This window comes from Danio rerio, chromosome 7 (genome assembly GCF_052040795.2).
Source record: "Danio rerio strain M-AB ecotype USA chromosome 7, GRCz13ab, whole genome shotgun sequence".
Lineage (NCBI taxonomy): Eukaryota > Metazoa > Chordata > Actinopteri > Cypriniformes > Danionidae > Danio > Danio rerio.
In genome coordinates, this window is record NC_141027.1 from 74153325 (window position 1) to 74180206 (window position 26882).

General features: G+C 37.1%; 2 protein-coding genes across 23 annotated transcripts in view; both read right to left on the reverse strand.

Moving 5' to 3' along the window:
* Positions 1-26882, reverse strand: part of znf143a (zinc finger protein 143a) — a 705859-nt gene that overhangs the window by 659712 nt on the left and 19265 nt on the right. The window lies entirely within an intron of this gene.
* The window catches only part of pmfbp1 (polyamine modulated factor 1 binding protein 1), a 326759-nt gene that overhangs the window by 59039 nt on the left and 240838 nt on the right, over positions 1-26882 (reverse strand). For all 22 annotated transcript variants that reach the window (XR_015496469.1, XR_015496468.1, XR_015496471.1 and 19 more), the window contains 5 exons: positions 26082-26303; positions 19200-19352; positions 13279-13446; positions 4690-4920; positions 1893-2123 (listed from right to left, as the gene is read on the reverse strand). Coding sequence is in view for 18 of the 22 variants with exons in the window: in XM_087262201.1 (XP_087118327.1) it covers positions 1893-2123; positions 4690-4920; positions 13279-13446; positions 19200-19352; positions 26082-26303 (1005 nt within the window). In the remaining 4 variants the exon portion in view is untranslated. The remainder of the gene's footprint in view (positions 1-1892; positions 2124-4689; positions 4921-13278; positions 13447-19199; positions 19353-26081; positions 26304-26882) is intronic.

The window sequence follows — 26882 nt, forward strand, 5'->3', positions numbered from 1 at the left end:
GCGCTCGAGAACTCCGGCGTAGTGTGGACGGATGGCGTAACCGTAGCAAAACTTATGCGTTTTCAAACTAAAACGCATTAGTGTAAACGGGGCCTTAGATAAGTAGTTTCAACAAGCAGAAAAAAATCATCTTTGAGTGTAGTTCACAAGAGAACCACACACGTTCCTCACCGCAAGACTTACATAACATCCCACAGCTCCCACTGAGAGTAAAAGACAGTGAGGTGATTGAACGATGTGATTGTTTTACATCCCAATCAGAGATAAAGGAAACTTTCCGTCTCACCCTGTCGAAGGTTACGGCGAGGCACAGACAGCTCGGCAGCTTCTGAGTGAACGAGAGCAATTAAGCAGAGCGTACACTTTCAAGAACAGGACACAGGCCAACAGCTGAAGGACGTGTGTGTTTGGAGGTCTCGTCTGGAAACAGTAGGATCAATATAGCATGTATGAGTGTGATGTTTAGGGATTGCTAATGGGCATCGTAGATATTTGAGAACAGAAGTCGGGTTGGAGGTGCTGGAGAAGAAAAAAGGCACAGGATGGAGTAGGAATGTAGAGCGGTACACCTAGCGTGCACTACATCCGACAGAGGTGACTGCACCGCTGGGCCGCAGACGAGGCCTGTCCCGCCACCGCTGAGAGCAATGCCCATTATTTGAAGCAGAGCCAGCAGGATTTTCCACTTTCCGCCACCCTGGTGAATGTACAGGCAAATCAAAACAACTTCAGGTCCATTTGAACACCAGTCGCGCTGTCTGAAAGGGCCACACGCTTAATCTTTACCCAACAACTACAAATCAATAACAACTTCAAGTCCCAGAATTCCTCCAGAGAGGCCATCGCAGCTCTCTCGCGGACGCTGTGGGAAATGAAACACCTGAAAAAGCTCTCTCCTCACATTGGCAGAAGTGTGAGGGTTTCGACCGGGATCGATACTATCCAGTACTGACACTCCGCTGTATCTGAAGCTCAGATTTTGGCCTGTTGAGTGGCACAAATTTCGTCTTCCCCAAAGAGTTCACACCTCCAGCTGCACTAACAAGCCACTTTCCACCTGTACGTGTGCTAACTAGGTTTCAGCTGGATTGTTACGCATTCAGAACCCAGCAGAGTTCAGCTCTAGGGAGGAGATGAGTGTGTTGAGTCTGCTGCATTATGGGGCATTCAAAGTGCAAATCTGCAGCCTTTCTCAGCGAGCGACCATACTCAATTTAATAGCTCAGGGGTGTGAAGATACTGTGATTCTGACAAAGTAGGAAAAGATCCTCAGAGCCAAAGCTTTTGTTAGGTCAATGACATTATTCTCATTTTGTCTAGATTGGACTTATTTTTAAGTTGGGAATTGAGAAATATTTATTAATCGATTAAATAGAAATGAATGTTTATTTTGCTGCTTTTAAATAACAGACAAGTGAAACTTTAACACATCTGTTCCAATGCAATGAAGAAAAACTTTCATCAGCATTAACAAAAGACTATATAAAAATATAATAATCTTTTATCATTTTAAGCTAAAAGTATGAGCCTATCAAGTAGTTTGGAATAATAATGTAATTATTATTAATTCTTATTGGATTTTCTGCATGATGCATGAATTCAGAAAATGACAACATACATTTTGAATTATTACTTAACATTATTACCCTTATAAACATTTCCCTCTCTCCATCAAAAGGGAAATGAATAAATAAAATAAAATGAGTAAACAAATAAATAGTTTGTACTCTTTTAATAGTCACAAAAATCTTCTCTCCGTTAAACAGAAATGGGGGGGGGGGAAGTGGCTTTATTAAAGTTAGGAATAGAGGTGGCGTTAAGACTACATTGAGTTATAAGGAGTTGAACCTACTGATGTGCGGTTCAGTTAGTGGTGTTTCCGGTGAGCATACCTGGCGTTGAAGTTTCTCAGCTGTGTCTCTGTGAGTGCTGATGAGCAGCTCACACTCTTGTGTGTGCTTCCGGCTGTGCTCCAGCTCTCTCTCCGTGTCCCGGAGCTTCTGGCTCAGTGTGGTTATGGCGTCGTCTCCAGTCTCCAGCTGCGTGCGGTGAACCTGCAGATCCTCCTGAAGACACACAACCTGAGCTCTCAGATGCAGGAGCTGCTCTTCCCTCAGTGCCACCTGAACACACACAAACAACAGCACACACAGATGTCTGTATCACCATAGACATGGCACAATAACCGGTTTCTGTAACATTTTATAATAATTACACAGTATGAATCATGTATTAAGCATTAGAAAATAGTTAATTCGTCATTAACTCTACATTAATAGATGTTAGTAAGCACAAATTTAGTGTAAGAGTAAAAGAGGGGGAATAATAATAATAATAATAATAATTTTTATTTATATAGCGCCTTTCCAGAGCTCAAGGACACTTTACAAGGAATGCAACAAAAAGATAAACAAACATACATGAGGTCAAATATAACAAACATGAATAACACAAACGAAACCTAAGAGACATATGAACAGGATAGTGGTGGATCAGATTAAGTGGTCAGTTTGGTAGATCAGATGCAAAGCATTCAGAAAATAAGTGAGTCTTAAGTAAGGATTTGAATTCAGAGATATTATTAGCAGAGCGAAGTGAGTGTGGTAGAGAGTTCCAGAGTTTGGGTGCAATAGCACTAAATGATCTGCCCCCCATAGAAGAGAGGCGGTACCGAGGGACAGCAAGAAGGCCAGAGTCAGCAGACCGTAAAGAGCGAGTTGGGGTGTAGGGGACAAGCATGTTGCAGAGATAGGAAGGTGCAAGGTTATTTAAGGATCTAAATGCAAGGAGGAGAATTTTGAATTTAATCCGGTATGCAACCGGGAGCCAATGAAGATCATACAAGATTGGGGTTATGTGAGCCGACCGTTTGGTATGGGTAAGTATTCTAGCTGCAGAGTTTTGAATATACTGTAATCTGGAGATGAGGCTGGCAGGCAGGCCAATGAAAAGAGCATTACAGTAGTCGATGCGTGTGGAGACAAATGCATGGATGACAGTCTCAGCATCCTTGCTACTGATGAAGGGACGCAGTTGTGAAATGCGACGTAAGTGAAAGAATGCCGATTTAGTAGGGATGTAACGGTATCAGAATTTCACGGTACGGTAATACCTCGGTATGAATGGCACGGTACGGTATTTATTGAATCATTTACAGGAAAAAAAAAAACTTTTGAAAATACTCCAAAAAAGTGCCAAAAGTGTCAATGACATACAAATTAGCCATCTATCTGTAAGCTTTGAAACAGGAACTTCAATTTTAATAACAAAAAATTATTAAACCATGTAAAAAAAATAAAGTTTCAATTTAGTATTGTTGAAAACTCATCACATTCAACATTTAATCACTCACTTAGATAGAGATGGGTTTAAAGGAAAATTATCATATAACTATAATCTGGTAAAAGCTGGTATCTCTGGGTATTTACAATGTCCCCTGCAACAGAAAAAAACCCCTCTCATTTGGGACTGAGGATTCTGGGACAAGAGAGATATGACTTGGCCCATGTTGACAGCAGTGGGGTAACGTTGTGCATTGTCTTTCCCCCACTTGAGAGGACAAACCATGAGTGAGATAGAGATCTCATGTCTGCATCAATCTGAACAGTGTGCTGTGTTTCTGCAGTCCCCATGACTGTTATTAGTCGTATTCCCCAACTTGCAGGCACGTGCACACATAGGGCTCAACCTGTGCAGTGTACATGCCCTTTTTAGTCTTGGATAGAAAATGCCCTTCCAAAACGATCAAAAGTGCCCCCGCGACGCGACACAACCTCCGTCCAGTCCAGCCCTTCAGTAGGCGCGCGATAACACCTCTCTTGAGTATGCGCGCTCAACCCCCCCTCGGCGCTTTACAATACGCGCGCCACAACACAGCTGATCAGAACGCGCGCGACAGCACCGCTATTCAGCACGCGCGCGGCGACAACACCCGCGTTAGGTTCGATCATTTCCATCTTTTTTTCATCTCCGCTACTAGCAGCACACTCCATTTCCGCATTACTGGATCTGTAGCGACAACAGACCGCAAAGGATTATGGCCACGCCGGGGCTGATGGGAAATGAAGTTTCAGCTACCTCCCGTTCGCTTCATTCGCCTGAGCAAATTTTCTCAGAACACCTATAGTTTTACCGAGTCATGCGACTTCGGTAATATCGAAAAAATTTAATATTGCGGTATGACGGTATTTACAATACCGTTACATCCCTACGATTTAGTGACAGATTTAATGTGTGACTGAAAAGAGAGTGTGGAGTCAAAGATTACACCTAAATTTTTTACAGAAGTAGATGTTTTAATGTGCAAGCCAGCAATCTCACAGGAATAACTGGTGGGAATATTGCTGGTAAGTGCTGGGGTGCCAATAAAAATTAGGAAGGTTTTTGAGAGAGATAAAGAGTTTACTTATGTATACTTATACATAATAACTTTATACTTATTTATAGTAACTCTATACTTATATATAATAACTTTAACTGTGAAAAGCTATTAGTAATTAACAACTAGCTATTTAAAGTTTTAGTAACTAATGAAGTTAAGGTAACTAATAAGTGACTTTGATTGTGATGCAATGATTTGCACCTTTTGTAAAGCTGCTTTGAAACACCAATTCTTTTGATACGTGCTATGCAAATTAATTTGAATTGAATTGAATGTTTCCTCTGAATTCACCCATAACAAGCACTAACCTGACTGTGGGCCTCTTTCAGGTCCTCCTCCTGACTGTGCAGAGTGTTCTGGAGCTGTGCGATCTTGCTAAGGCAGGTCTGGTACTTGTGTTTGCAGATCTGCAGGGATTCAGTGAGAGGCTGCAGTCGGGCCTCTGCATCTGTGGCCATTTTCTCAGCCTCCTGTAGTCCTGCCTTCAGCTCAATCAACTCTGAATCCTGACAGCGCAGGGTTGCTTCCCTGCAGGACGCCTGAAGCACACAATCACATACAGTGCTCAGGCTTTGTGAAGATTTCTTCAAGTCAAATATAAGACCCCTTTAAGAGCATTATGAATTAAATTTTAGACTTATACAGGGCTAAACATTAAGGATTTTTTCAACATAGGCTCATTCTGAAAACGTTCCCCTATATGCAATTCTGGAGATGGCGAATTATGTAGCCAAAGGTATGTATGGCTGCATTTTGTCTTTAAAATGAACACTACGGGGCGGTATGACACCGTTCCTTTTCACGCTTACAGGCTGACCGCTTACCTCCATATGGACGGCTTTTCCTCTGTTACCAGTTATTGGCTCATTGTATCCGTTTGAGGATTTTAAATGCAGAGAGGAGTCAACCATGACAACGAGGTTCGAGTCTGGTGTAAAACGCTTCCAGAAAGCAGTTAAGACAAAAACAGAAGTCGAAAAATAAAACAAGCAAGTAAATAACAGGATGAGAATGTGGTAAAATCTAAAAACGTGGTAAAAATCAGGCTGCCAGAAGGGCTCTTTTTTTTCTAGATTGCTTTTAAAACACTGTTGGTTAGTTTTAAGAAAATGTCTGGTCAATCTGTGCTTTTTAAAACACTATCGATTGGGTTTAGGGAATGAGGAGGGAGGGGGGGATCGGTCGGTTGTACAGTCAGCTAGTCAGACGACAGCGACCTCTGGTGCATTTACGCGAGAAGAGCAGGCATGAATGACACTCGTGAGAGAAATTTGAGATCTCAGAAAGTGTACACAATGGCCTCTGGTGGATTCGTGACAACAAAAACTGCAAAAAAAGTAGCTCATGGGATGTATTTGGTGTTCTCCAGAAATGTACACAGGGGTACGTAATCAAAATGAGCCTGGGTTTGATTTTTTATAATGGGCCGGTTACTTCTGAAAATAGTTGTACTATTGGAAGATCATGTAAAGGCATGTATAGCTTTAGTTTTCTTTCCCTGATTAGGGTATTTTATTTGGAGATTCTGACATAAAAACAGCTGTATTGAATTAAATCTCTTTGCGATAAAAAACAACTTAAATCTATAAAACAAAGTTTTATGGATTATTGGTGTTTGAGAGTCAGAAATTAAGAGAGAAAAAATTAAGAGCTGTTGAAAATGAAGACCTACAGCTCAATATTTCAGTCAATATAAGAATTTTAAAGCCTGAAATTTTGTATTTGAAATTTAGGACACATTTAAAGAATTCGTGGACACCCTGAGTGCTCAACATAATAAAGTACACCCCATTTTAAAAAATAATATTGGTATCCATTTCTCAGTGAATATAGGTCATATACTGTATTTTGGTGGATTTGAACAAAACACATATATTAAACGCATATACTTATTAAAATAATATTTTAGTCATAAAACATAAGCAGAAATAGAAAGATAATACATTCATACAAACTACAAAATTTCAACAAAATTGTAGACATTTTTTGTTTCTTTTGAATTTTGCTCTTTTAAAAAATACATTGAAAATACAAATAAATTTGGTCTATCAATTTTGGACCATTATCATAAGATATTTAGTTAGATAAGTTGCAGATTTGGCTTCAGTATGGACTAATCTAATGTACATGCACAAATACAACATTGTTAAGCTTCCTATTAAATATACTAATTTAAATGAGAGGTTTGTTTCAGAATATTGAGAAATACAAGTTGTGATAAAGTTAAACTGAAGTGGGGAGATCAATAAAATTCTTAAAGAAACACTCCACTTTTTTGAAAATAGCTTCTTTTTTTAAGTCACCTGGAGTTAAACAGTTAAACTTTACCACTTTTAATCAATTCAGTCAATTCTTTCTTCCTTTTTTTGTTGAGATGCTAATGATCTAATTTGATTCAATTATTTATGCTAAGCTAAGCTAAAAGTGCTCCTATCAGATCGGCTGAATGATTTCCAAAATGGTAAAACTTACACATGACTGCAATATCACACTCAAAATAATCACCTGTGACCTCACAGCAGTACTGCTGCTCAGTATTAAAGCACCTTTAAGTGTTAAATTCCTTATTTAGCACACATCAACACTGGTATAGTGGTTTTAGACATATTTAGTGCATCCATTTTATAGCCACACAGTGAAATGACAAAAATAAATGCATAAGTCCAATTAAAATGACATGCAAAACCTGATGTTTCGGCTTCTTCCTAATTTCATTAGTATATCCTCTATTTTTGCCTATTTTTCTTAGTAAACTGCTAATATTTTTATTGCCTAAATTCAGGTTAAAGTGCAATTTAAAGGCTTAACTAGGTTAACTAGGCAAGTTGGGTTAATAAGCCAAGTCATAAGACAACATTGGTCCTGTAGAAAATCTAAATAAATAAATACATTTCTTAAAGTAACACTCCACTTTATTTGAAATAAAGTCGATTTATTTCTCAGTCGATTTTTCTTTTTTTGTTATTGAGATGCTAATGGTCTGATTCAATGATTTATGCTAAGCTAAGCTAAGCTAAGTTAAAAGTGCTCCCATCAGATCGGCTAAATGATTTCCAAAATGGTAAAACTCACACATAACTGCAATATCACACTCAAAATAATCACCTGTGACCTCACAGCAGTACTGCTACTCAGTATTAAAGCACCTTTTTGTGTTATAATCCTTAATTAGCACACTTTAACATTGGTATAGTGGTTTTAAACATATTTAGAGCATCCATTTCATAGCTAGGCAGTAAAATGCCAAAAATAAATGCATAAGTCCACCTAAACTGACACGCAAAACCTGATGCTTTGGTCTCTGCCTAATTTCATTTGTATATATTGTATTTTTGCTTATTATTCCTGGTAAACTACTACTATTTGTTTGCTTAAATTCAGGTACAATTTAAAGGCTTAACTAGGTTAACTAGGCAGGTTAGGTTAATTAGCCAAGTCATAAAACAACATTGGTTTGTCCTGTAGCCAATCTAAATAAATAAATAAACAAATAAATAAATAAAATTATTTGCTTCATTTTATGTCACTTAGAGTTAAACAGTCGAGTTTTACCAGTTTTTAATTCATTCAGCCAATTTTATTTTTTTAATAAGATGCTAATGGTCTAATCCGATTCAATTATTTATGCTAAGCTAAGCTAATTGCAATATCACACTCAAAATAATCACCTGTGACCTCACAGCAGTACTGATACTCAGTATTAAAGCACTTTTGTGTGTTATATCCCCTCATTAGCACACTTCAATTAGAGCTCATTTAATAAGAAATTAGAGCTGGAACCTTCCTATAACACCCGCAGATTTACAGACTCACATTTACAGCCAGACGCAGGCATATATAATGAATGCCAGAGATTCTCCGACAGAAATCAGCGAAGCCTGTTTGCTCCCTGAAGCGTGTCTGCGGTGGCTCACTGATAGCAGCTCTACATTAGATTATTAGACTCCAGAGAGAGCCCATCCCAGATTGGATAATATTATTTTTTCCCCTGGCTGATGATGCATTACAAAAATAAGGAGCACTATAACAGATGTCTCGCAGGGTGAAAATAATAAATCACACAGACTCCTGCGCGCACACACACGCGTTATATTAGTTCTGTGAGTTAACTTGCGTGATTTATTGTGCCGGTGAAAGCCCTGGATGGAGTCTCCTCGGCGCGCGCACAACTTCCCTTGCAAGCATCATTAAGACTAGGGCGCTAATTGTGTTGTTTTAAACGAGTGGAACCTGATAATGACTCCATTAGTGATTCACCTACGCTTCTGTTTCTTTACCATTGAGCCGGGAGGACTTGCACATGGGGAAACCATTGACAGATGAATGGGATAAATGAAGCAAGTGTGCAGGGATAATAGAACATATGAATCTGGCTCTTAAGCTGATGAAAACTAGTAAAAGGTGGTAAAGGAAAGTAAATCAAATAGAAACTATGGGGCAACTACAGTTGAGGACAAATGTATTATATATTATAGGTGGGCATAGATTGATTTAATCTAGATTAATCTCACTGTATTCGTAATATTCATCTAGATTCATCTACATTAAAATGGCTCATTTGAATTCTGCCGAAGGCATTCAGAATATGTGTGCTACCCAAATAATAACTAAAAGTAAGTCTTTGAGAACGGGTTTCTCAAGCCAGGTGGCGCATTAGACCAGGGGCTTATCTCCTTTTTCCAAAATGCATCACAAACTGCTTCAGAAACTGTGGATAATTGGTGATGAAAATAAATGATGTTCAATAAGATGTACTTGTGTTTACTAACTGTTTATTCAGTTAAACATAAATGTTGAACTGTAAGCTTACATAAGGTCCTAAAAGCCATTTTTGATAACCTTAATCCGACTAAAAGCCTAACTAAACTAAAAAGAAATGGACGTGTAAATGGACAAGATATGGAATATGCAGATATTAGTGGCATTATTGAAGTAAACACCGCGATCAAACTATTACCGTCAGCTAGGACTTTTCTCCATATTTTCCGACGAGATCCACACACACACAAACACACACACACACACACACACACACATTGCAAAATGCAGAAGTTTTTTTCCATAACACTTTCACCAGTCCTCACTCCTTATTTGCATCGATTACCTATTATCTATTATGAAAGCATTTCACATAAACACCTTAATTATTTTATTGTCTATTAAGGCAAATGACTAGATTACAGATGTCCATGTAAATGTAGTCAGTAGTGTCTTCGAATAAGGAGAAAGATCGAGAAGGGCACTTTTTGGCAGACGTTTAACCAGTTTGACTTTTATTCACTGTAATATCAAGGTAAAAGTCATCATCGCTTGCCTAAAAAAAATATATATATATATATATATATATATATATATATATATATGTATATATATATATATATATATATATATATATATATATATATATAAAGTTGAAGTCACAATTCTTAGCCCCCCTGAATTATTATCACCCCTGTTTATTTTTTTTTTTTACCCAATTTCTGTTTAATGGAGGGAAGATTGTTTTTGCACATTTCTAATTATTATAGTTTTAAAAACTTATTACTAATAAATTATTTATTTTATCTTTCCCATGATGACAGTAAATAATATTTTACTTGATATTTTTCAGGACACTTTTATACGGCTTAAAATGACATTTAAAGGCTTGTTAATAAGGTGAACTAGGCAGGTTAAGGTAATTAGGCAGGTTATTGTATAATGATGGTTTGTTCTGTATTGAAAAAAAATGCTTAAAGGGGCTAATAGTTTTGTCCCAAAATGTTTTTTTTTAAAATGAAAAACTGCTTTTATTCTAGCAGAAATTAAAAAATAAGACTTTCTCCAGAAGAAAAAATATTTTCAGACACACTGTGAAAATTTCCTTGCTCTGATAAAAACCATTTGGGAAATACTTAAAAAAGAAGAAACAAATTGAAAGGGGGCTAATAATTCTGATCTTGTATGTATATATATATATATATATATATATATATATATATATATATATATATATATTACTCATCAGACCAGGCAATGTTTTTCCAATCTTCTATTGTCCAATTTTGGTGAGTCTGTGTGAATTGTAGCCTCAGTTTCTGGTTCTTAGCTGACAGGATTGGCACTCGGTGAGGTCTTCTGCTGCTGTAGCCCATCTGTCTCAAGGTTGGACATGTTGTGCCTTCAGAGATGCTCTTCTGCATACCTCAGTTGTAACAAGTGGTTATTTGAGTAACTATTGCCTTTCTATCAGCTGGAACCAGTCTGGTCATTCTCCTCTGACCTCTGGCATCAACAAGGCATTTGCCCCCACAGAACTGCCACTCACTGGATATTTTCTTTCAGACCATTCTCTGTAACCCCTAGAGATGGTTGTGCGTGAAAATCCCAGTAGATCAGCAGTTTCTGAAATACTCAGACCAGACCGTCTGGCACCAACAACCAAGCCACGTTACTTGAATCACCCTTCTTTCACATTCTGGTGCTCAGTTTGAACTGCAGCAGATCCATGTCTACATGCCTAAATGCATTGAGTTGCTGGCATGTGATTGGCTGATTAAAAATTAGCGTTAATGAACAGTTGGACAAGTGTACCTAATAAAGTTGTCGGTGAGTGTATATACATAGATATATTAATTTTTCAGGGCGAGTGCTGCAACATTATGACATGAGCAGCTACCTACCAGGCCTTCCACTCACTTTATTACTGCTTTTGGACACTTGTAGAACAAATGAATCATGTCTGATTGTGAATACTGCAATTCTGCAGAATGGCATCAGTAATTGAAACCAGTTGCGTGATACTGCATCCACATCTCTAGGTGTCAGTATAAGTCTAAAATGACATATTGGGCCGAGGCAACATAAACCAAAAATTACAGTCCTTGGACGGAGTTGACAGCAGTGTGTTGCGTGGCTGCATTACAGCATGAATCAGTGCTAAGCTCAGTGTAATTTTCCCTATTTCACTGGCAAACTCATCACACAGACAACAGCCTGTGGCTATTTCAGATGAGACTCAGACGGAGAGAGCGAGGACGAGTAGACACACTTTATGTAGAGCTCTCTCGCTCTTTTCCTCCGCTGATTAATTTCATACCAGATCGGCCGGCCAGCAGTGTTATTAGCATAAAATTTCCATGGATCAGGCCCCGCAATAAAACCCTGTCATCAAGTCACTTGTCAAACACACAATTTCAAATCTCATTTAGTTTCTAATATCATTTTCGTCCCGGGCGGAGGGGTGCGGTGAGAGGTGGAGGGGAAGAACTGAGACAGGAATGTGTTATGTAAAGGATAAACGGAGTCATCGATCAAAATTAAAAGAGCCGAGGGTCGCTTCGTGATTAAAAATTCTCCAGATCAGCATCAAGTGTTTATCAGGTGAAGCAGACAGCAGGATGCTCAATGTGACGCCACTGAATCTTCTAGAAGACCTCAAGTGTTGCACACTAAGTGTTTGCTGTGACAACAGTCTTTGATAATCCAACACTATCTCATGGAGATTTGTAACTTTTTGATTTAGTGGCTAATTCTTATGTATTTGTACAATCTCATTAGTACAATTTAGTACGATTTGCTCATATCCCAATGATGCTTAGCCAATTCACCTGTACCGCATGTCTTTGGACTGTGGGGAAAATCAGAGCACCCTGAACACTGGGAGAACATGCAAACGAGGCTCAAACCAGCAACATTCTTGCTGTGAGGCAACAGTGCTATTTTTATTTATTTATTTATTTATTTATTTATTTATATATATATATATATATATATATATCCCTTAATAATAAATAATAAAAGGGACTAAGCTGAAAATAAAATAAATGAATGAATAAATACAATAAAAATAAATAAAATGAAATAATGAACTAATCAATAAATAATATTTAATTAATATTATATAGAAATGTAATATTTAAATAAATAAATAAAACAAAATATAAATAAATAAATAAATAAATACAATAATGAATTAATGAATAATATGCAAATAATATTATATATAAATGTAATATTTAAATAAATACATAAAATAAAAATAAATAAAATAATATAATGAATGATTTAATGAATAATATTTAAATAAAAGTATATATACATACAATATTTAAATAAATAAATAAATAAATAAATAAATAAATAAATAAATAAATAAATAAATAAAAATCAGTTTATAATCTTAAAGTCTAATGAATACGTTAATAAAAATCTTTTATGTGTTAAACTGACAAAAAGTTTGGGAACCCCTGGTTAATTAGTTTTAATCATTTATTATTATTATTATTATTATTATTATTTTAAATTTAGGAATGAAACTAAAGCACACAACACACACACACACACACACACACACACACACACACACACACACACACACACACACACACACACACACACACACACACACACACACACACACACACACACACACACACACACACACACTTAAAGTCACGCTGTAGGCACAGTCACTAATTATGAAAAATAACAGTGGTCTGGAGAGAGTAGATTGGGGGGGGGGGTCTGTTTCATTTTAATAAGGACAGAGAATCAATGCAATTTAATCAATCTAACCTAATTAAAAAAAATCTATATGGCGAAACAATCAAGGTGAATAAACAAGATTAAAATAAATGAAGGAACGCTGCCATGAGCAAGGGAGGGCCTAATTAAAGGAGTTAATTGGAATTCCATGCCTATGTGAGGTCTGTGGATGCTGCAGACAGGAAATATTACACACGAGAGATCTCACAAACACCCTTCAGCAAAAACACACACACAACAACATCGCCAAACTCATGCTTACGTCATACATTTTTCAGCTCTCAATACCCAGACTGGCCAATTTGTGATTTTTAGTATGTTTGCTCTGTCTCTCTGTGTTTTTGTGTGTGTGTGAGTGTGTGTGTGTTTACCTGTTTGTGAAGACAGTCTGTGTCTCGCTGGAGTTGTGTCGTCTTGAGGTTGTTTTCTTCTATCAGCTCTTCTCTGTGTTTCAGGATCACCTGAAGTCTGCTCAACTCTTTCTGCAGGGCCGCAGCCTTCTCTCTGCTGGACCAGACCTCCTGCATCTGCCCTGCTATCTAAACACAACACAGACAGAAAATATTGCTCAACTACTATCTGACAGCCAGTACCAATATATGTGGCCCTAGACCAGGGGTGGCCAACCCTGTTCCTGGAGAGCCACCTTCCTGCAGATTTCAGTTGCTACCCATACCAAACACACCTGAACCAATTAATTAGGACCTGAACACCACGTGATAATTACAGCCAGGTGTGTTTGATATGGGTTACAACTGAAATCTGCAGGAAGGTGGCTCTTCAGGAACAGGGTTGGCCACCCTTGCCCTAGACGCTTACAGTGTGTTGTAAGACTTTTTAGGTCTTACTTTATATTAAGTGGCCTTAACTAATAAGTACCTACATCGACACTAATAATTAGTTACAATGTGTCAATACATGTTTTTTACATTGTACTTATGATTGATTAAATACATGCATGTATTTACATGTGTAATTATGGTGGCTTGAGAAAGTCAACATACTATTATACTACTCATGGTGAACAGAAAGAAAAACCTCCGCATTTCGGGACTCGGGTGATCCTTTAAGGTAATCAAAAATCGCTGCTTATTTGGTAGACTCTTAATCAGTATTATCTTAATCATAAAAGCGGAGTATAATGTAAATTAAATGTACTGTAGTGAAAGTGGCAGATGAAGTCGCAAGCCCTATTCTCTGCCTTTAAGCTGCGTCCATAAGCCCTCACATTTCATAAGCTTGACATGACATGTACGCAACATCGGTTACCTTTGTATAACAATGTCAAGTGTATTGTCCCTGTAAAATAAACAAGTAATAAAATAAAAAAAATGTTTCCCCCCTACACGCAACTTTTGTAAAGCATCTGCTTCACGTTGCTGTGTCAGAATCCTTGCTTGTAAATACAGCCATACTTTAGAACGCTTAGTTTAAGCAATTTGCAAATAAGCAAGACGCGAGTGTGCGTGTTGAGGAATCTGAAGAGATCCTTTGCTCAGGGGTCCGCTGTACTGCGCGCGTTGTCTGTGTGTGTGTGTGTGTGTGTGTGTGTGTGTGTGTGTGCGCGTGTAGTCCACTTAGAATCCAACATGGAAATCATTGTTCAAATGGCACTTAAATTCCTGTGTTTTTATTTCTGTAATAAATATGGCGTTTCGTGATTAATCATGATTAATTACAAAAAAGTGTGATTAATTATGATTAATCACAAAATGCCGTATTTATTACAGAAATATATATATTCACAAAAGGTCTTCATGCACTGAAAATAATTATATATATATAATTCTTTACAGTGCATGAAGACCTTTTGTGAATATATATATATATATATATATATATATATATATATATACATATATATATATATATATATATATATATATGAGAGCAATATCACACTCGTAGCAGTGCGATATGGCTGTATAACGGCACTGGTGGGAGGCGTGTATTGTTAGTGCCCCCACCAGTGCCGATATACAGCCATATCGCACTGCTACGAGTGTGATATTGCGTTTATACAACAGTTTGACGGCATAATTGTGTATATAAAAACAAAATCAAACAAGCAGAGTCTCAAAAACCATTTTGTATGAGGAACTACTTTCTTCCGGATCCAAATCATAAGCTGACAGTTAAACAGCTGAGCAAGCCTCTTTTAAACTTTAGATCTGTAGTGTCTGCCTTTTGCTGTCTGTATGTGGGCGGAGTAATACACAAAGGGTAAAGAGGCTGTAGGTCTCTGATATTGCTAAATATCGCACGGCTATCAGCCAATCAGATTTGAGAAACATACAGAACTGTTGTATATATATATATATATATATATATATATATATATATATATATATATATATATATATATATATATATATATATATATATACTATAATAAACCAGAGCACCCAGAGGAAACCCACAACAACAAGGGGAGAACTTGCAAACTCCACACAGGACTGCCAGCAACCTTCTTGCTGTGAGTCAACAGGGCTAACCACTGAGCCACTGTGGCACCCATTGTATTTAGTTCCAAATGTAACATGTTCGCTAATTAAAGAATAAAAAAAGAGTACTAACTAAGTACTTAAGTACCAATTCCTTTGAAAACACTAACCTGTCCATTAAATGAGTTTATTGAACACCTTCCAGCCAATTAGAATCAAGATTTACAAAAGACCATAGAATAATACTTATTATCTTTTATATATAGGCAACATACAAAAGCCTGAAGGAATTCATCATGTGGATCTGTAAGGTCTATCATATTCATTCAACATCTCTATAATCCTGCACCATAACCCTTAGAGTGCCATTTTTATTTTCTGCTGTACTTTTTTCCCTCTTTCTCTCCCCGTCTGTCTCTTCAGCCGTCTGCTTGGATTAAAATGACATCTCCCCTTGAGTCTTAGGAAATGCCAGATGAAGCAGTTACTAACAAACCTGATGTGCCCTCCTTCATACAAGAGAGCGGATTGAGGTGTGTGTGTGTGTGTGTGTGGATGGGGGGGGTTTGGATGTGCCCTTCAGCAAAAATGAATTTTCCAATTGCAGTTAGTTCTGCCATGAATAAATAAACAAATGAATAATTGAGAGGGCAACATAAATAAATAACATCACAAACATTTCACAGGCACTCATAAGTTCGGAAGATAACTGGGGCTGAATGCTAATGATAAAAACAGTACGCGGAGCAAAATCCGATGCATTATTCACCGCTCGCTCGCTCTGAAAAAAGTCAAAATAAATTAATAAATGTAAAAAGGGAGAGAGAAAATCTTTCAAAGAACTCAAAACATCCAGTCAGCACTGAAGTGACAGGTTTGTCCCATTTATAACGTACAAGGACACGCTGCCAAACAAATAACTGACCAGTCAGAGATGTATAAATAAACCAGCACGGGCTTCTGCTTCAATTGACAGCTTATGCAAAAGTTTGTGGGAAGCGGGAGATGAGCGGCGTCAGGTCCATTTTTAGTGTGCGAGTGAGGTCGGATGGACTGGCTGGCCCGTGACCTTGATCTGGACCGCATTCGGCCCTCGGAGGCCTTCAGATGCTATTTTCTAATCCAGGAGTTAGATGTGAACCTGAGCTCCAGATGAGCAGCAGCATAAACAAGTAAATGTTGATATGATCAAGGTAAAGTGAAATGATTTGAACAAGTAGGGGAGAGCGGGGACGAAACTAGCATTTAAAAAAAAAAATAAAAACCTGATTTTGTTTTAGCAGAAATACACACTCACTGGCCACTTTATTAGGTACACCTTACTAGTACATTGTTGGACCCTGTTTTGCCTTCAGAACTGCCTTAATCCTTCATGGCATAGATTCAACAAGGTACTGGAAATATTCATCAGAGATTTTGTTCTATATTGACATGATAGAATCACGCAGTTGCATCCATGATAAAAATCTCTCATTCCACCACATCCCAAAGGTGCTCTATTGGATTGAGCTCTGGTGACTGTGGAGGCCATTTGAGCACAGTGAACTCATTGTCATGTTAAAAAAAACAGGCTGAGAAGATTAGCACTTTATAACATGACATGTTATCCTGCTGGAAGTGGTTATCAGGAGATGGGTTCACTGTGGTCTTAAAGGGCTGTACATGGTCAGCAACAATACTCAGGTAGGCTGTGGCGTTGACACAATGCTTAGTTGGTACTAATGGGTCCAAAGTATGCCAAAACAATATCCCCACACCATTACACCACCAGCAGCCTGAATCATTGATGCAATCATTGATACAAAGCAGGATGGATCTATGCTTTCATGTGGTTGATGTCAAACTCTGACCCTAACATCCGAATGTCGCAGCAGAAATCAAGACTCATAAGACCAGGCAACGTTTTTCCAATCTTCAATTGTCCAATTTTGGTGAGTCTGTGTGAACTGTAGCCTCAGTTCCCTGTTCTTAGCTGACGGGAGTGTTACCCGGTGTGGTCTTCTGCTGCTGTAGCTCATCTGCCACAAGGTTGGATGTGTTGTGTGTTTAGTGATGCTCTTCTGCATTCCTCAGTTGTAACAAGTGGTTATTTGAGTTACTGTTGCCTTTCTATCAGCTGGAACCAGTCTGGCCATTGTACTCTAAACAGTAACTCAAATAACCACTCGTTACAACCCAGGTATGCTGAAAAGCATCTCTAAATGAACAACATATCTAATCTTGAGGTGGATGAGCTAATACAGCCACTCAGCTAAGAACAGGAAACTGAGGCTACAATTCGCACAGGCTCACCAAAATTGGACAATAGAAGATTAGAAAAACATTGTCTGGTCTGATGAGTCTCGATTTCTGCTGCAACATTCAGATGGTAGGGTCAGATTTTGGGGTAAACAACATGAAATGATGAATCCATCCTGCCTTATAGCAACGGTTCAGGCTGGTGTTGGTGGTGTAATGGAGTGGGGGATATTTTCCTGGCACACTTCGACCCTATTGGTACCAATTGAGCATCGTGCTAAAACCACAGCCTACTTGAGTTTTGCTGCTGACCGTGTCCATCTTTTTATGACCACAGTGTACCCATCTTCTGATGGCTACTTCCAGCAAGAAAACATGCCATATCATAAAACACAAATCATATCAGACTCTTTTCTTAAACATAATATTGGGTTCACTGTACTCAAATGGCCTGCGCACTCACTAGATTTCAATCCAAAAGAGGACCTTTGGGATGTGGTGAAACGGGATATTCACATCATGATGCTATCATGTCAAAATCCACCAAAATCTCTGAGGAATTTTCCATTAGCTAGTTGAATCAATGCCACAAATAATTAGGGCAGTTCAGAACACAAATGGGGTCCAACCTTCGTACCAGTAAGCTATACCTAATAAAGTGGCCAGTGAGTTTACAATTTATATATATATATATATATATATATATATATATATATATATATATATATATATATATATATATATATATATATATATATTAAACAATTGAAATCTAAACAATAAATTGTTTAGATTTAAATTTTAAAAAATATTTATATATATTTATATATATATATATATCCAGCAAGAAAATATTTATATTTTATAAAATATTTACAATATATATATATATATATATATATATATATATATATATTAAACAATTGAAATCTAAACAATAAATTGTATTTTACATATGTGATTTGCATAGATAAGTGTATATGTGGGAGCACGCAATCTCCTGATGCTTTCACATTTGGCTTGGTTGCTCGACTTGTAAGGTTGAATTTTAAAATCTAGTTTCATCTTCGGTATGCTAATACTGAGCGGCATATGGATCTGTTTATAGACCATATGTTACAGAAGGATATGAGAACCTGAATGGTAAGCATATGAACAGTTGATGAGGATGGCAGTTTGTAAACAGAAACACTTTATACGGTTAAACAGGATAGAGATGACTGGATATGATGGAGCTGGATAGACCAGAGGATGGATTACGGAAGACCAGGAACACAGGGAACCAGATACGGGGGACCAACGACAACCAGACAGGGAATCAAGATAGACCACATTCGGAAAGAGAGACTCAGACGATGGAGATCACAAGGAAAGAGGAGAGGTGTGTACTTTCTAATGAAATATAAACACTGATTGTAAGGAGAGCGTTGTCTTTCGGAATTGTGATGAGGCCAGACACAGAATGGAGTGTGTTGATGGTTTTTATGGGGCTGAGGTAATGGACTGTGATGACGTGTAGGTGTAGGACTAATCAGAAATCAGGTGACTGTGAGTGAGGAGAACCTATTATGTGCATCCCTAGTTATCCCAAAGAATGCATGGCATTATACCTCATCCGGCTCTGTTTGGGGCCTGCAGTCTTTCTTCTGCTGCTGGATTTCACAGTTCAGCTCAGTTACTCTGGAGTCCAGAAGCTCCCTCTGATGCTCTGCGTCCTGTAGCTCTCGCTTAAGTCTGGACACCGTAGACTCCTTTTCTACCAACTGTTCGTATACAGAAACACAGATGCAAGACATGCTATTGTAGGTGAGGTTTGCATCATTCCAGTGTGTTTGTTGATGTATATATGGATGTGCATCGATGCTGATCAGCTTCGTTTCTCTCTGATCTGGCCCGGCTTGCTGCTTTGTTTTTTCAAACAACATGATATACTGCAGCAAACTATAAACAGTCAATAAAACTGATGAAAACGGATAAAAGGGAAACATGAAAAGGCAAGGTCATGGCAACAATTACTGAACATTTCAGATATTTCTAATCTCTTAGAAGGTGGTCTGAACTGCCCAATTCAATAGGATTACAATATCACCGGGGAATGCAACTTTTCAACCTTTTTCATTGGGTTATTAAAGTTACTTTTCTTTCCTTTTATGACATTTCTGTGACAAATCAGGTCTCAAATGATTAATAAATTCAAATTATATTTTATGGGTACTTTTTAGTCAGTCTTATATATAGAAAAAACACAAGTGTCATGTAAAACCCACATAAAGGTTTAGAAAAATTCAATGTTAAACAAAAATGTTAATTTCAGCTTAAACTCCCCACACCTCACATGTTTTCCAAATCTTATTTTATTTTAAGGTGGTTTGCACTTCCCATTTCAATAGTATTACAATATCTCCAGAAAATGCAACTTTCAACCTTTTTGGCCAGCGGAGAAATTTTGGCCAGCGGAGAAATTAAAATGGTCGTGCCCAACTGAGTCTGGTTCTCTCAAGGTTTTTTTTCTTCACTCCCATCAGGTGAAGTTTTTTTTCCCTCTTCGCTGTCGCCACTGCCTCGCATGGTTCAGGATTGGTAGAGCTACGCATCGATGAATTGGCTCTTCAGTGTTTGAACTCTCAGTAATGATTAAATCACACTGAACTGAGCTAAACTGAACTGAAATGAACTTAAACACTAAAACCTGAACCACACTGTTCCAGTTACTGAACCACACTGTTCCAGTTACTATGACCATTTATGTGAAGCTGCTTTGACACAATCTACATTGTAAAAGCGCTATACAAATAAAGCTGAATTGAACTGATTTTCATTGGGTTATTAAAGTTACTTTTCTTTCCTTTTATGACATTTCTGTGACAAATCAGGTCTCAAGTTATTAATAAATTCAAATTATATTTAATGAGTACTTTTTAGTCACTCTTATATATAGAAAAATCATGTCATGTAAAACCCACATAAAGGTTTTGAAAAATTCAATGTTAAACAAAAATGTGATCACATAATAATTTTTTTTCCAGCTTAAACTCCCCACACATCACATGTTTTCCAAATCTTATTTTATTTTAAGGTGGTTTGAACTTCCCATTTCAATAAGGATCACAACATCTCCAGAAAATGCAGTAACACTTTATAATAACTACACACTATAAATCATTTATTAAGCATTAGCAAATAGTGAATTCATTATTAGTTAAGCATTAACTCTACATTAATAAACGTTAGTAAGCAGTTAATAACTGCAGCTACAAATTCTCTATTCTTGACTTATAAGCAGCTATATAATGTGTTTAATGATCGTATTTTCATACTTAGTTAATGATTTATTTTTCATTGCTAAATTAAGTATCACATTATTTACAAACCATTTGCATTTAAGAGTAGTTGAGGGGTTTTAGGATAATTCAAAATGAGTTAGTAAATAATTAATAAACTATTGAAATCAACGTGTATATGTCTTATTACGTAGGCATATATTAATGGTTACTATGTATATTAATAAATGCTTTATTAACTCAACCTCATCCAGTTTTGTGACCTAATCTAAAGTGAGGACTATTTATGTTTTATAAATCCCTTATAAATGACAATTAAAAGCTCAGTTCAATTCTAAACGGGAAAAATGACTTTATTCATTCCTATTCATTTAAAGATACACAAATGAAACTGTACTTCAAACGAAAAATAAATCTTTGCAATCTTATCTAAAAAAAATCACTGTAGAGTTTAAACATTGCATCTTATTATAATGTTAAATTATTATTATATTGTTGTTGTTGTTTTATCCAGTTTTATGTCATATTTTGACACTCCTGTTATTCAGCAATGTTTTAACTTTACAGCAATTTAACTTTTTAAAAAGATTGCAAAGATTATTGTTCATTTGATTCTGAGCCTTTAAATGTCATTTATAAGGGCTTTATAAAGCATGAAAAGTCCTTACTTTAGATTAGGTCACAAAACTGCATGAAGTTGAGTTAATAAAGCATTTATTAACATATTAGTTGACTATTAGTATATGCCTGAATAATAAGATATATAAATGTTGATTTCAATAGTTTATTAATCATTTACTAACTCATTTTGAATGATTCTGAAGACCCTCAACTACTCTTAAATACAACTGGTTTGTAAATACTGCAATACTTCATTTAGTAATGAAATATAAATCATTAACTAAGTATGAAAATACAATTATTAAACACATTATATAGGTGCTTATAAGTCAAGAATAGAGCATTTGTAGCTGCAGTTGTAAACTGCTTACTAACACTTATTATTGTAGAGTTAATGCTTAACAAATAATGAATTCACTAGATACTAATGCTTAGTAAATGATTCATAGAGTGTAGTTATTATAAAGTGTTACCGAAAATGCAACTTTCAACCTTTTTCATTGGGTTATTAAAGTTACTTTTCCTTCCTTTTATGGCATATCTCTGACAAATCAAATTAAATGACAATTACTGGATACTTTTTAGTGCCTATTTTATCGACAAGTGTCATGTGAATCCCACATAAAAGTTTTGAAAATATTAATCAAAAACAAAAATGTGATCCCGTAATCCCCTTTATACTTACATTTTCACTTGGACATTATACATTTTCCAAATGTTATTTAATTACAAATACTGCAATACTCTATGATTGTTTAAGATGACTTCAATACCTGCTAACTGCTGTCAAATATTGGCATTGGCAAAATAGTAAGTGGTAACACCCAGGAGGCACAGGATGTCAACAGGATGTCAGATTGACATTGTACACCAATGTCGAAGGGACATTGCATTTTGGTTGCCAAATATGGCACTGGTTTAAGACGTTGGCTCGACGTTGAATTTTGATCACTTTCCAACACAACCTAAAGTCAACCAAATATCAACATCATTTGACATCGTCATTGGATCACATGTATAATGCACTTAATGATTGTGTTTTCATACTTTGTTAATGATTAATTACTGAATTAAGTATTGCAAACCAGTTATTTAAGAATAGCTGGAATTTTTATGCTAACAATATATGTGCTTATGAGTCAATAATACAGCATTTGTAGTTGTATGTTCATAAACTGCTTGCTAACATATATTGATGTAGAGTTAATGCTTAACAAATGATTAATTAACTAATTGCTAGTGATTAATAAATGATTCCTAGTGTGTGGTTATTATAAAGTGTTACCATCACAGCTGAAAAATCCTAGGCTGATTTAAGCTGGTCGACCAGGCTGGTTTTAGAGGGGTTTTGGCCACTTCCAGGCTGGTTTTCAGCCATTTCCCGCCTGGTCTTGGCTGGTCAGGCTGGGAGATGACCAGCTAAAACCAACTGGACCATCCTAGCCAAGCTGGGAGTCCAGCCAAAACCAGCTATATCCAGCTTAAACCAGGCTGGTCAAGCTGGTTTTAGCTGGATTTGGCTGGTCATTTTTTCAGTCTGACCAGCTAAGACCAGGCTGGAAATGGCTGGAAAACAGACCAGCTAAAACCAGCCAACCAGCCTAGGCTGGTTTAAGCTGGATTTTTCAGCAGGGATTTTTGTTTATTTGATCAGAATATTATAATCACACTTTATCAAAATACTAAAAAAAGCAAACAGTAAATATTTACTTTTAATTATAATAATATCATTTAAAATTTTGATACTACTGTTTTTTAAGTAGTTTGTCCTCATATTGACCCAGCTAACAAACCTAAACAGACGTCAATTAAAATCAGCAGGGTTCAATCCAAACAAAAGAAAGGAAGAGGGGGAAAAATCTCTATAGGACGAAATGGTTCAATTTTTGGGGAGAGCGAGCAGCAGATTTCGCATTAAATGGCAAATTGGATAACGTGGGCTCCGACCACTTTGTGTGTTATTATTTGAAATGATTGTAGATTACACATAATTATCTGCTAAAGTACCATTGCCCCCTTTATTCCAAAACATAATGATCCAACTTCAAATAAAAATATGATTTTAGTGTCTTTCTGTGAGCGGATGCAGGATACAAAGCAGAAAATAGAAGGTCTAATCAAATTGCCTACGGTAATCATTAAGAAAGACACAAAACAAATTCAAGTAGCAGAGGTCCGTGGAGCATTTGGCAAGTAATTGGACTGTGGCCATGTTATAGGGGCTGTTATTGGAAGCCATGTTAAGGTTACCAACATAACTTTTAAGTGAATGCTTTGAGTTTAACGACTGCAAAAGTACAATGTTATTACAGACATAAAATAACCTGAAAAAAATCCAGCATTCATATAGACTTTCTGATTGTATACCTAGAACTGTTCTGAATATAAATCTATTTAGCATATCTCAATTTGTGAAGAAAAGTGAATATTTATATGATCTTTTATATTTGAATTCAACTAAACATGCACCCAGCAGCTTGGACAGTGTCAGGGTGTTTGCAATCACCCTATATCCCAGCAGGCACAGGACATCAACATGACATCAGATTGACATTGTACTCCAATTTGTTTGGAAACAAAAACTGGGTTGATGTCAGAACCAAACGTTAGGCTGACGTTAATGTCCAATGTCGGACAAATGTTGCATTTTAGTGACTTTCCAACGCAACCTATAAACAACCAAATATAATGATGTTATAGCTTGACATTTTGTGGACGTTACCACTATGATGTTTATCAGATGTTAGATTTTGGTTGCCATACCTGGAACCCTAATGTAAAATATAGGGATGTCAAAATTAATAGTTTCTTCGGTGCATGCAGATGGGGACAATTCGATATCAGTTCAGAAATAGATCATAACTGGTTATTATGTACTGATGTCCTTTATCTCATATGCGCAAAGTCGCGGTAGAATACTATGGCGAAGGAGGCGAGGGCGAGTAAATAAAACGCTCTATTACTTAAAATGCAGATAGTTTTGCACAAGTCATTGCTTGTGAGTTTGTTGGACAGTCTTTCACTGACACTGAGGAAGGCACAGCGTGAACCGCTATTTCACTATAGGGAGAATTGCTGTAAAACTCCATCTCTGCCTCTCTCTCTCACGCCTTGGGCATTTGACCCGCTAGGGTGTTCGTGAGGTTTTTCTTCTCTCAGCTGTTAAAGTGAAACTTGTGGATCCAGAAACGAGTGTGCTCCAGTCATTCATCCAGTCATTCAGCCAGTCGGTCAGATGGTCGCTCGACAGCGGCCTCCGGCGGCTTTTACGCGAGAACTGCGAGAACAGCGCGGGCCCAGGAGATGTTCGAGATGTGAAAACAAAAACTGCACAAATACGTACCTCCCGGGACAGATTTTGCGGTCTTCAGAAACGTCCGCGGGGCTACGTTTCGAGAATGAGCCTGGGCTGTAAATAACAGGCTGAGAATGTAGTGAAATCCGAAAACAAGGTAAAAATCAGACGAGGGCTTTTCTTTTTATATACGGCTTTTTTTTTGTAAATGGTTGGTTGGGTTTAGGGAAGTAAGGGGGGCGGGTTAATCTGTAAAATGCTTGAGTTTAGGGAAGGAGGAGGAGGGTGGGTCGGCCGATTGGCTGGTCGCCCAGTCAATCATTCAGCCAGTCGTACGGACAGTCGTTCGACAGCGGCCTCTTGTGGGTTTTTATCGAGAACGGCGTGGACGCGAACGTTGCTAAAAAGTGAGCACAGTGGCCTCTTGTGGATTCGCAAAACCAAAAACTGCACAAATAAGTACCTCCCGGGACGTATTTCACGGTCTCCAGAAACGTCCGCGGGGCTACGTTTTAAGAATGAGCCTGGGTTGGAGCTTTCTCCACTTTACCTGTGATTACCGCGTATTAGGCGCATATAGACTTTAACCACGGCTGTTCCTGCATCACTCATCGGTGAACAGCGCTTTCAATTTTAAAGCTAATCGCAGCCTTTTCTGTTGAGTGCATGGGTGACAAAAACCAATCATAGGAGTCTCATAACTCGCATGACAGAGCTCAAAAAGCAAGCGGGATAATATTTACATTTCTTTATTTGCTATAAATGCTTCTATGCATGTATTGTAATTTTGTCTAAAACATTCAAAGGAAGTGTTTTCTTTGAACAGGTAAAAATGAAAGGTACAGTTCATATATTTGACTGCTTGTATTAAAGGACAAAATTGTATTACAAATAATATATACATATAAATATATTTATAGATTTGAATAAACATGTTCTTGTGTGGTAAAGAAAAGATATGTAATACCTGTACCTAATTATGTATGGAAAGCATCGTCAATGCACTGTGACATCGAATTTGTATTAAATGATTGATTTAAATGTACTTACATGTGACATAAATAAAGGCTAACCCTTTTATTAGCACATACTATTGGGATAATTTCGTATTGTGAGTTCAGTATTGGGATATGCATTAAATCGTATCATTACACCCCTAAAATTTAGCTGAAACACCAAAGCTGCTAGTGATCTAAGATCTTTTTTTTTTTTATTAATCACAATCAGCAAGAAATATAAGCTTAACTTTATTCTCAGGTTTTTCCCCTCTGTATGTTTTGCTCCTCTGCCCTCACCGTAATGTGGAGTTTGTGCAGATCATCCTGCAGGCTGTGGTTCTTGTCCTGCTGTATTTTGAGACTGCCGACAGCCCTGTCTCGGCTGTCCTGGGCCTGCTGGAGCAGTGTGTGTGCGTGCCGCAGGCTTTCTGACACCGAGTACCAGCGCTTTCTCCATTCCTTCAGCTCTTTATGCTTCTGGTCAAATGCAGCCTTCACCAGCTCCTCCTGATGCTTGACCTACGCGCACATACACACATATAAAACTTTCTAGAGTACAAGTTAAAATGATAAGCCCTTCCGTGTTTTTTTATATTTCCCAAATTATGTTTAGCAGAGCAAAGAAAATGTTCACAGTAATTCCTATATTATTTTTTCTTCTGGAGAAACTATTATTTGTTTTATTTCAGCTAGTATAGAATAGAAAGGTCAATATTATTAGCTTCCTTAAGCATTTTTTTTTCTTGTTTGTCTACAAAACAAACTACTGTTACTACTGTCATTGACGTGCTTAATTAACCTAACTTTAACCTAATTAACTTAGTAAAGGCTTTAAATATCCCTTCAAGCTGAATACTAGTATCTAGTAACACGTTCTGTCATCATGTCAATGATTAAAATAATCAGTTGTTAAAAATGACTTATTAATAAATGGGTGGGAAAAATAAGTTAAACACAAATTGGAGGGGGGGGGGGGGGGGGAATGTACAAGGGGACAATAATTGAACTGTGCATGCTGGTATACATGCTACAGAACTTATTTGTGTTGTTGTAACTATTTGACAACTTAGTAAAATGTTACCGATGAATAAAAGGTTA